The 12,440-nt window shown below is 44.3% G+C and overlaps 1 protein-coding gene across 1 annotated transcript in view; it reads right to left on the reverse strand.

Annotated features, from left to right (window-relative positions):
- Positions 1-988: 988 nt before the first annotated feature.
- zdhhc9 (zDHHC palmitoyltransferase 9) overlaps positions 989-12,440 on the reverse strand; it is a gene marked incomplete at both ends in the record, with an annotated part of 21,353 nt that continues 9,901 nt past the window's right edge. The window contains 7 exons of the mRNA XM_080840069.1: positions 989-1,207; positions 2,275-2,389; positions 2,623-2,726; positions 3,966-4,074; positions 4,760-4,808; positions 5,237-5,374; positions 7,018-7,176. Coding sequence (XP_080696195.1) covers positions 989-1,207; positions 2,275-2,389; positions 2,623-2,726; positions 3,966-4,074; positions 4,760-4,808; positions 5,237-5,374; positions 7,018-7,176 — 893 coding nt within the window. The remainder of the gene's footprint in view (positions 1,208-2,274; positions 2,390-2,622; positions 2,727-3,965; positions 4,075-4,759; positions 4,809-5,236; positions 5,375-7,017; positions 7,177-12,440) is intronic.

Here is a 12,440-nt window from a genome sequence, read left to right on the forward strand (position 1 = left end):
GAGTCTGACGCCAGTTCGTCTCCCTTCACTCACCATTCACCAATCCTTCTTTATAGATTCTTTGATGGCATTGTGCTAAACCTCAAAGCCCAAAACCATGAAACACCCTTTGCCTGCTTTTCCAGTTCAGCATTTCGGCAGCATTATTTGAGTGTGAAGACCTCTATACATATAGATAGATAGTTGCCATACAGATCCTTGCATTAATATTATATTCCTGCTCAGTCTACCACCCCCACCGTCACCGACCATCGGTCCACCAAAGGTCTATAAGCACATATCTACATATTTGACAGCTGTGTCGACCCACCGTCTCAACCAAAAAGTTCTAGTGCCTGTAGGTATTGCATAGGGACAGTCAGGTGCTGTTAGCAGAATATGAGAGAGATGATTCTGAAGCATGTTCTGATGTGTATGCACATGTCCACCAGGGGGAGTACTATCTATTTCAATTGCACTGGATACAATTGCAAAGGGCAGATATTCACATTGGAAGATCAGTTGATTTGGGGGGAAAATGGAACACCAACTGATGGCAATTTCAAAGCCATACAAAATTTTAAAAAGAAAAAGAAAAAAACACACACACAGCCAGCAGTTAACAATCAGCTCATGGAGAACAATAAGCCATTTCAAAGGGAGTTCACCGATACCCCATCATTCGCTTGTTGTATCATTTTTCTTTTCATGCAATGTTCAAAAGGAAAGACAGTAGTTCTGAAGCCTCGCCACAGGCTGGGCTCCTCTGATCCTGGAACAGTCCGCTGAACCCACATTGGAAGAGGCTTTCATCCATGCCCAGTGGACCAGTTAGAAGATGTTTCAGGAGGCCTCTCAACCAGCACAAAACACACAGTCCCTACTTTGGGTCCAGGGTCCAGGGCTGAGGTTTAGACCAGGGAGATCTGAGCTTAAGTTTAGGCTTAAAATGCCCAGTGCATTTCAAAGTGGAGAAAGAAAACTGAGACGAATCTCCAATGAGCTTCTTCTACAACTTCTGGCTCAATTCCTTGGAACCATCAGGGAATTTGACATCAGTGGGGCACTTGTCAGGGGACTTTGAGGGCGTGTCAGGGGACTTTGAGGGCGTCTCAGGGAACGGTGGCTTCTCCTCTTTGGGTGAGTTGCTCTTCTCAGGCGAAGCTGCAATGCTGGGCTTCGCATCGTCAGGAGTGTGTTCGTTAGGAATCAGCGGTGCTGTGGTTTTCTGCAGAAATAATATATTTATTTATAAAGAACAAACACTGAACAAAATAACAACCATAATCACAGAACACCATAAACTCTTACTGTGGACCCATAAGTCAATATTGAGAATACAATTATTTGAGGCCCATGACAAATATTTCCAGGATATTCTACATTTACTTTGCTCGTCATGGTTTCAATTTTTTTCTCTGTGCAAATTTTCTCGTCTCCTCGCCGAATGTCAGCCTCAAAAGGTTCTCAAAAATATGGATGCAGTGATCCATATTATTAGACCTTTAGCCTATATGAATTATACCACTAACTCATCTCTATTTGCCTGTGGCAACCAAGCGAAAATGCCAACACTTAACTTCCCTGGAATACCAAAAAAAAAATGAAAACCCAAAAGGTCCTCAGAAAGTGTTGTTTGTTGTTTCACAAAATAAATATTTCTACAGTATAAACAAACACTACATTATCACTGGAGAGGATTTAATTAAAATGTCAAGAGCAGAATATTAAAAATATGAAAGACTACAGTGTCCTGCCAAGTGCATTTGCACATAATCAAGAAAAGAGCAACCAATAAATTAATCCATTGTCTATTGCTGACCACTGGTCACCCCTCTGTTCCTCCCTCTCTCTCTCTCTTCTTTATCTCTCTCCTCCCAGGACCCATCCTCCTGTAATTGATTTTGGCCTTTCGGTTTGTGTATGCTCACTGTACTACATCCGCCTGCCCTGGCAGCTTGCAGTAGCTTGTGTGCCAGACACACAGACAGTCTTGCTTTTTGAATAGTGTGTGAGAGAGAGAGAGAGAGAGAGATAGAGAGAAGGAGAGAGATAGAAGGAGAGAGAGAGTACATTTGTTTGTTTGTGTGTGTCTTTGTGTTAGTGTGTGTGCATGTGCACGTGTGTCTGTGTGTGTGTGTGTATGTGTGCATGTGTGCGTGTGTGTGTGTGTGTGTGTGTGTGTGTGTGTGTGTGTGTGTGTGTGTGTGTGTGTGTGTGTGTGTGTGTGTGTGTGTGTGTGTGTGTGTGCGTTTGTGTGTGTGTGTGTGTGCGTGTGTGATCCAGGTGGCTTACTGTGGTCTGTGGCACAAGGTTGACGCTCTTGTTGACAGCCGTAGAGGCGGCGGGAGTGTCAGTTGGGGCCAGAGCTGGCGACTCCTCTGATATCATCCCTCTTCTGTCCAGCACACTACAAACACACGGAATACACCACCACTCCAGATCAGCCACAGCAGGTCTAACATGCAGAAAATATCCACTGTGGAATGGAGTATGAGTAGAGAGTGAATGAAGGGAGCAAGACCGAGAGAGATAGAGAGATAGATAGAGAGAGACAGAGAGAGAGAGGAGGAGGAGAACTAGGAGAGACAAGATAGAAGTATCAAGATAAGAAGGTAAGATAAGATAGGAAGTGGTCCATACCTGGGATAGGGTGGGCCGCACAGGACCTCACAGCAGTTCTTAAGGATGTTCTTGTGACTGTAGGGGTTCTGCACCCTGTTCTTCCCCGACCACGATCCTTTGATCTGTGCAAAGTAAAAGCAGCCTTGTGTTACCGTGCCCTGGAAGTAGGACAGAGATTAAATCCACCCTAGATTTTGGCAGCTTTACCCTGAGCCCAACACAACCTTTCATTATAAACCTTCCGCCTTTTCCTTCGCTCTCTCTCTCTCTCTCTCTCTCTCTCTCTCTCTGTCCTTCTCTCCCTCCTTCCCTTTCCATCTCTGCTTGGTTGCTTTCACTTTCACCAAATGACTCAAACTGCAGCTCGATGAAAAGACTTCTCTAGCACTTATACCTTATTTAAAAGCATAATTTCTTTCTCAGCCCATGTTCCTCCAGGGCAGCACTTGACCTACTAAAAAGAGATGGTGAGGGACTGAACATGCTTTTCTTAAGGATCACACACCCAGCAAGGACTGGTCAAGGCTGTCCTCAGAAGAGCTACATCAGCCTCTTGGCAGTCAGTCTAATGCCTGAATCAGCAGATGGATGTTTTAATAAGGACAGAATCCATCTGCATACCAAACACATACTCAGACCAGGAATTAAGCTCTCTAATTCACCAACACAAGTGATTATTTTCTTGGATGGAACACATTCTAGAAGGCATGATGAAAGACTATATTAGAAGGTAATGCAGATGGGAGATTAACTGACATTTTTAGCAAATCCACATGTTCATGGTGTCTCAGCTGCCAAAGAGGCTTAATAGATGCATAGAGACTAATCGAATAAAATGGACAATTCTGGGGTAACTTTGTGCTTCACTGAACTCCAACTCCAGCAATACTAAGAGCAGTTTTTTTCCAATGCAGAGACCATTTCAATGCAGCACCTGATAGCACCTGATGAACAGCAGTATGCAAAACTTAATGGAAATACCCTCTCCATAACCCCTGTCGTTTCATATCTCACCACCCTGTCTGGAAAAGAGTGTGTGTGTGTGTGTGTGTGTGTGTGTGTGTGTGTGTGTGTGTGTGTGTGTGTGTGCTCATGTTTGTGTATGTGTATTTGTGAGTGTGTGTGCCAATGTGTGTGTTTGTGTGTGTGTGTGTGTGTGTGTGTGTGTGTGTGTGTGTGTGTGTGTGTGTGTGTGTGTGTGTGTGTGTGTGTGTGTGTGTGTGTGTGTGCAGCTGAGCCAGCCCTAAAGGGTATTAATATGTCTAATAACAGCCATAGCGGCTCTGTCTGTCTGCCCCTCGGCTTCCAGAGACACAGACAGAAAGAGAAAGAGACGGAGAAAGAAGATGAAGAACACTCACGTCCTCATTGGTGGTCTGGTTGAGGGAGATCAGGTAGGTGTGGAAGCCGGTCAGCCCGACCACGGACCAGAGGGTGAAGAAACACACCACTACCTCCAGCACAGTGAAACTGAGTCAAGGCACAACAACTCAACAACTTCCAGCTTCAACAGTTTAACAATGCACAACCACCAAAACAAAGACCTGAAAGAGGCTTTCAGCCAATGGTAGTTGTCTGTGTGATGTATTACATTTATCCTGTCACGAGCATATAGCCAATTTAAGTAGTTTCTTTACATTCTATTTATGTTATTTGTTCTCACTGACTAACGTGGACTGAACTCACTGACAGTAAGTATTACATGAGACTGCTGTGAATGTTTGATTCATTTTACTCATAAACACGCATAGGTGACAAGGTGTATAAAATGAAAATGCTCCTCTGGTGAATATTGCCGGTAAGTAAGCAGAAGAGTCCTGTTGTCATGTGCATAAATAAAGTATACATCAGTGTATACATTCCTAAGGTTATTTCCCATTTGTTACTATCCTTACATTCCACAGTTGCTTAGTTTTGACTGGCTTTGTCAAACAAAAGAGACATTTCTTGGACAACATAAAGTGCAAAATCCTGCTTGGGCTACGTCTGTCAGCAGCTAACATTTGGAGTGAGTCAAACCTGCCTATTGGCAAAGCAAAATGTTAAATCAGATTAAAAAAGTGTGCCAGAGACAGTGTCAAACACTTTTAATTTCTTGGCTGGTGTGGCGTCCCTGAGGGAGTGCTTTCCTGTCAGACTCGGTTTGAAAGGATATGTTCCGGGGGTCTCCTTCAGCGTGTTCACAAACCCAGAGTCCACGGAGCCTGAAGGTGGGGTGGAGGGGGGGGGGGATATGCCATGAATATGTGGCACGACAAGCTAGTGTTTACACAGTTCAGAATAGCAGAGCAGTATACAGGAACACCCTCTGCTATGCATACATGGGTGGTCACGCACCCACACACACCACACACACACACACACACACACACACACACACACACACACACACACACACCACACACACACAACACACCACACACCACACACACACACCACACACACACACATACACACACACCACACACACACTCACACACACACACCACACACACTCACACACACACGCACACACACACGCATACACACACACAAAGTCAAGACTTATTATGAAAAAAGGGGTTATGTTGTAAGTGTCCATGTGCTCATTATATGCAGTGTACAGTCCTCCCTATCCTTTAGCTGCACTTACGTAGCACCACATGGACGATGTCAAAGGCGAATATGTAGATGGTGAGCAGGGACAGTGAGAGTGTGAACATGTAGAAGTAGCGGTAGTTCCTCTTCCCCACACAGTTCCCCACCCAGGGACAGTGGTGGTCGAAGCGGTCTGGGGAAGAGAGAGCAGCAAAAGACATGTTAGTGATTGATCACAGGAACCTTCCAACCAGGAACATAATGAGACAGATAAACATTATGGAATTTTATTAATTTGGTCATTCATCCAAACATTTAAACTATTCTCTTCTTCAAAGCCCGAATATTTCATATCAAAAAACAAACAAAACACAAATAAAAGCGGTTGCAAGAGGAACAGTACAAAATTATGTGAAATATGGAGAATTAAATGCCTCTAAATAAGCTTTGAAGTTATTCATTAAAGAGAAAACAAGACCATCTAATTCTCAAAGTACTTTGGTAACACTTGGTTTGTTGGTTTGTGTTTCCAACAATGTGGCAAGGGCTTGTGGGTATCGTAGTATCAAAGGGAAACTCCTTCCTTGGCATCGCTGTCTGGGGCAGCCAGTTCTGAGCTGCCAGCAGACAGAAGAAACGTATGGAAGCGAGTTCAATCCGCCCGTTAGTGAAGGGAACAGGAACCGAGCGAGCGGAGGGAAGCGGCATAGTGCGTCTGTGTTTGTGCGCTGGCTGGGCAGCTACTGTTTCATAGCCGCATGTACTCATGCGACGACAGACAGGATTGGATCTGAGACATTTCGCTCATGACAAACTAGCCGAGTGTATCACGCTGTGTGTGTCTATCCGTGTTTGCATCTGTGCGTGTGTTTGTGTGTGTGTATGTGTGTATGTGTGTTTGTGTGTGTGTGTGTCTGTGTGTGTGTGTGTCTGCGTGTGCGTGTCTGTGTGTGCATGTGTGTGTGTGTGTGTGTGCACGTGTGTGTGTGTCAAAGACAGACTGCAGCAGGTGCACAGGACTCTGACAGACGGCTTTGTGTTCGCAGTGACTGGGCAGAGAGGCTGATACTGAGGCTCCTCTGTGCTCTCTAATCTCCTCAAGCCACTCAGGGTCTCTGTGTGTGTGTGTGTGTGTGTGTGTGTGTGTGTGTGTGTGTGTGTGTGTGTGTATGCAAGGATACAAGCATGTGTGTGGGTGTGTGTGTGTTAGTGTGCATGCATGGATACAAGTATGTGTGTGGGTGTGTGTGTGTGGCACCGCTATGGTCACATTTGAGTCATCCCTGACCAAATTACAGTTATTAGGGAGAAAAATCCAGTGACATGGTTGTGTACATAAAAAGCAATATAATAATAAAGGGCCTACCCCTGAGCTGTTTAACCTGTGCTAGACTACTTCCTGCAAGTAAACACAGTGTGTCAGCCCTCATATAACACTACAGATCTAAATAAGGGAGATTAGTTAGAGGTTTGCTGACAAATAACTCAATTCAGTACATGTCTGATGGAGAACAACTGTGCATACAGTAGCCTAATGTTGTGACTTTTGTTAGGCAGTGTTTGTGTGTGTGTGTGTGTGTGTGTGTGTGTGTGTGTGTGTGTGTGTGTGTGTGTGTGTGTGTGTGTGTGTGTGTGTGTGTGTGTGTGTGTGTGTGTGTTTGTGTGTGTGTGTAGTGTGTGTAGTGTGAGTATGTTGCGTTCAAGTAGATGCAAGCATGTCCAATTGGGAATATACAGATGTGTGTGGAAATGATATCCGCCTTACACACACACACACACACACACACACACACACACACACACACACACACACACACACACCACCTACTCACTCACCCACACAGTTGTCACAAATGCTGCAGTGTGAGGCTCTGGGAGGGCGGAAGATCTTGCAGGTGTAGCAGTACTTCAGCTTCACTATCTGGTTGTTGATCTGCACGTTCCTGATCCGCGGAGGGGGGCGCTGTCCCGCAGGGACGTTCCCATTGGCCGCCTCTGTGGAGTGGAGGAAAGGAGAAGAACATGAAATCTGGATGCTTCGTTGCTTAGCTTCGAAAGACAACACCCATAAATTCAAAAGGCCCTTGAAACCACAATGGCAGAAATCCACAAGTGTTATTCCATGTCATTCCTGGTGAGGGCAGACTGGTCTGTTATTATCAGTTCAGCACCTACTGAAATATTCAAACCAAACCAAGATTTACAACAACATAACCATGAATGTTCACTTGGCAAGATCTAACAAAAAAAATCACAACATGTGCTTAAATGTATATGCATGTTTGGGTGTATCTTTGATACTGTTGATCCATGTGTGTGTGTGTGTGTGTGTGTATGTGTGTGTGTGTGTGTGTGTGTGTGTGTGTGTGTGTGTGTGTGTGTGTGTGTGTGTGTGTGTGTGTGTGTGTGTGTGTGTGTGTGTGTGTGTGTGTGTGTGTGTGTGTGTGTGTGTGTGTGTTTGTGTGTGTGTGTGTACGTGTGTGTGTGTCTGTGTGTCTGTGTGTGTTTGTTGGCCTCATCTCTTCATATGTGGTCAAGACTTTAAGCCATGTTCCACCACAGACCAGAATGGGAGCAGCACATGTGTAGTCGCGGTCTTAAATCATCGGCGGGGACCTTGGTAATGTCACCGCAGACGTGACATGGCCACAACACGGCTGTCTGCTTATTTAGGATGATCTGTTATCTCAGCCGGCTTGACTATTTGTTATTTATGTTGATATTTATGGCTCAAACACCAAGGACTTAGCTTAATATGATTCGCCATGTCAGGATATGTCGAGCATATAAAGTAGTGTTGTACAGTAAAGTCTACTGTGTGACTTTCCCAACCCACCTGGCACTGGATCAAGGACTGTCTGACTAACTGCCCCAGACAGACTGTTAGACGAGGCCCCCACCTCTCCCCCCCCCCCCATCCATCCAACCAACACTATCATCAAGTTAGTGGTATGGGGTTGGACTTCTTTCAGGAGGAGACGTGACAGAGTACAAGGATGAAGTCCAAAGACTGGCAGCATGATGTTCAGAGAATAATCTCATCCTGAACTCCCCAAAAACAAAACAACTCATAATAGACTTCCAGAGGAACCGTGCCCCATACCCTGATCCATTACACATTAACAGGGACTGTGTGGAAAGGGTCTCGTTCTCTGCTTCCCGGGTACTCACATCACTGAGACTTCCTTCTAGTCCACCAACACCACAGCAGGTGTCAACAAGACTCAGCAAGGACTCCACTTCCTGAGGATCCTAACAACCTGCAGGAGGAGCTGCCGGTGTCCCACAGCTGCTGCTCGTCCAGAGGGTGCTGACGTACTGACTCTGACTGTGCGTAGGGGCGCCAGCTGCTCGGCGGAGGGCGGGGGAGTCCCTCAGAGGGTCATCAATACTGCCCCAGAAGATCATCAGCTGCTCATTGCCCTCCTTGGAGGTCTTATTTAGCCGTCTCAGCAGAGCGGCCAACATACACTACTTACTCTCGCTGCCTCAGTAGAGCAGCCAGCAAATTGAACGACCCATCCCACCCTGGACATCATCTGTTTGACCTGCTGCCCCTCTGGGAGATGCTTCAGGTCCATCATATCACAGACAAACAGACTGAACAACCGCTTCTACCCCAGAGCCATTCGAGAACTGAACACTGAACACTGACACTGACTGCTTGGGGCCTGTGTGACTGTCTGTCCTACAATACTTACAGTTACATATATAGAACACTGCACAAACGTTTCCATGCCAACTGCCCCATTGTATGTATATTTAAGCAATAAGCCCCAAGAGGCCGTGCTTTGCGCTGATTTTAGAACAGGTAAGGGAGTTGTTAGGCACGACGCGAAGCGGAGTGATGTTAAACCCCCTTACCTGTTCTAAAATCAGCGCAAAGCACGGACTCGCGGGGCTTATTGCTTTTCTAAACCTGTTACTACACATATTTGATATGGTTTCATAAATAAAGACAATTCAATTTAAGAAACAATAGTTTAATGATAAACCGTCATTCTTCCGCCACTAAAAATTATAGTTCCTAAATAAATCGTTGCCACGCAACCCTTGAAGCAACGCAACAGCCAGATGGAACACTGGGTATGAAATGCGCTATATGAATGCCTTGCCATTCGCTGCGCAGTAATATGGAATGTAATCAGGTCAAATTGTAAGGTAATGCTGGATTTTACAACGGCTTTTAGCCAATCACAATCAAGGATTTGAACAATCAGGTTTAGAAATCCCTATCAGCACTAATAAGGGTACATAGGGACACTGCATGTGCTGCAAAATGTGCTGAATATATATATATGAATATATAAGTGCAATATCTCATCTGCTTTTTCATCATATCATATTGTTTTATATCTTATTTTTAATAGGTTACAGCAAGTAAATACATGTCATATTTGACTTATACTGTATATTTGCACTTTAAATCAGTTTAGTTTGAGCTCTTTTACATTTCTAATTGCTGTTTGTTATTTGTGAGTGCACTGTCGGCATTGCTAGTTATCTACACATGACCACCCATGGTCTCACCTTCATGTCACTCAAGAAGGCCATGGATGGTTGATAGTTAACTCGTGATGGTGATGTCTACCAATATGTACTGTACATTTCAAACACATTTCAAACCAGAGAAACAGAAGGAACAATTTCAATTTAAATCATTTAAATCACTAAACAGTATGTTTACACAAATTGCACATGGCTTACTGTCTCGATTTTAATGAAGTTAAAAAAGACTTACGTTACGTTAATAATATGTTAATAATTGATTTGACTGGAAAATGTATTCAGCCAAGAGTGGACTTTCCACTCTGGAACAAACAGGGGACGGCAGCAGCACCTGTCATACTGTACTGTTTAACAACCTTTATTCTAGCGGGAAAAACAAACAAATCTGTCAGTTTTACTGTCAGTAAGGCAGCAGTGTAATAATAGCTCACTTAGGAGATAAAAACGCAGATAAAGACATGAAAGAGCGACAATGTACTGTACTTAATTTGGAACGGCTTAACTTCAACAACCTAATAATAAACTAAAAGGAGTTTAAGGAGTGGCCGCACCTTGACCCCAACTGAAAACTGAGGTCAAAGAATGAAAAGCACACACACATCCTTCAGGGTTTCCGAGAGTGACTGAGCTTCCTTCTGTGGCATCGATGTCATGCCCTGCCATGTTGGCTCCTTTGTATTCTCCCCTCTCCGGAAAAAAAGGAGCATTATCCTCAGGAAGCCATTACGTATTCCAGGAAGACGCTTCCTCCTATTAGCATTCCTGAAGGAACTGGTCATTAACTAGCTGTAGTGACAGCCGAACACAAGGCTACGAGCTAGTGGCCGCAGCAGTACACCGTCGACGTGTGTCTGTGTTTGAGGAGAAATTCTCCCACCCGTGTTCGGTGTAATCCATGCTTCATCACAACCAAGACAAGCAAAGAATAACATTTTAAACCTCAAAAGCAATCATAGGAACATAAATATGCACATATAAAGATAACATACACAAACATACACACACACACACAGACACAGACACAGACACAGACAAAGTCACAGACAGATACACTAACACAGACACAGACGGACACACACTCAGACAGACACACACACAAAGAAAAGAGTCCCAGAAGAATGAAAGGAAAATAACTCAAAGTGATCCATTTTTCTGAGCACTGCAACACGCCCTGTAAACTGCGTAATGGAGTGTCACACTTGGATCGCTTTGCAGCAGGGGGCAAAAATACAACCCCTCCACACACACACACACACAAACACACACACACTGTGCTAACGGAGCCTCAGGCGAGGCAGTAATGCATCGGAATCCTTATCTTCAATTTATGTTATGATTAATGGATTCAGCTTAAAGGTTTAATGACAGAGATTGTGCAACAATGGGCCAGACCTGAACTGCTTATTGCCAGCCGGAATCACTCAGACCACCCACAATTTACTGTAAGTGTGTAAGTGTCGTGATCTACATATCAACCTGTAGGCTGTCATAATGGATAAAGCCTTTGGGCTGATTGCAGTGTTTTCTTCACTCTCTCTTTTGAAATGAAGATCTTTTACCCTGTCTCTACTGCCATTGGAGGGGCGAGTCATGGACAAAGGGCGAGAAATCCACACCTACACAGACATGGACACATGAACACACACACACACACACACACACACACAGACACACACACACACACTCACACAGGGGCACGTACACTTACAGACACCCACACATACAAACACTCACACACACCTATCCACACATACAGAAACAGGCACACGCGCACACGCAGGGCTGAAGTGGAACATTGACAGCATGGTAAGGGTGGGGTAAGCAAGGCTGGGGATGGGGGGGTCTACGGTCATCAGACAGCCATTTGTCAAAGCAGAAAATAGTTTCTTGCTGCTTTGTGTGTGTGTGTGTGTGTGTGTGTGTGTGTGTGTGTGTGTGTGTGTGTGTGTGTGTGTGTGTGTGTGTGTGTGTGTGTGTGTGTGTGTGTGTGTGTGTGTGTGTGTGTGTGTGTGTGTGTGTGTGTGTGAGTATGTGTGTGCTTAAGTTGATGATTGCACTGCGTATCATGTGCACTGCTTGTGCTTGTGCTTGTGCTTGTTTTTGTCTGTCAGTACCACCATTGTATCATGAAGCGTTGGGATTATGTCGGTTCATGTAAGGCTACTCAAACCACACAACAGTTCAAATCATTCAACTTGCTTTTAAAATCATTTTATAAGGTTTATAGATTAAGATTATAAGGTATGAATCATTGAATGAAACTGATCTCAGTAACTGAATGCTGAGTTAGTTATTCTATCAGCAGTATACTAACTAACTATACTAACTAATGCCAGTTATATTTATTGGATTTATTCAGCGTCCTATTGGCACATCACATGTAACATCCGGGGTGCTGTGTGAGACAATGCTTCTCTTCACTGATGACAACTATCCGTATTTGGCCTTTATTATATGGCCTATTAAGACATCAATGCCTGATTCTCACTGACAATTCTGACGTAATTTAGATGCATCAACATTAGGAATAATAGAGAGAGCAATCATGGTTGAGGAATCATGGAAACAATCACTAAGGTTAAATAAGAACCATTGCCTCTGAAATGTGAGCAATTTCCAGCAAGAGCAATTTCCACACTCCTGCAGATTCTGCTCTGCTTAGTTCTACTACAGCGTACTATATAAAATCATGTTAAAATCGGTTTCTGGTGCCCCTTTAACCCTAGTTCATAACAGTCACATAACCATAT

This window comes from Sprattus sprattus (genome assembly GCF_963457725.1).
Source record: "Sprattus sprattus genome assembly, chromosome: 6".
NCBI classification, from domain to species: Eukaryota; Metazoa; Chordata; class Actinopteri; order Clupeiformes; family Clupeidae; genus Sprattus; species Sprattus sprattus.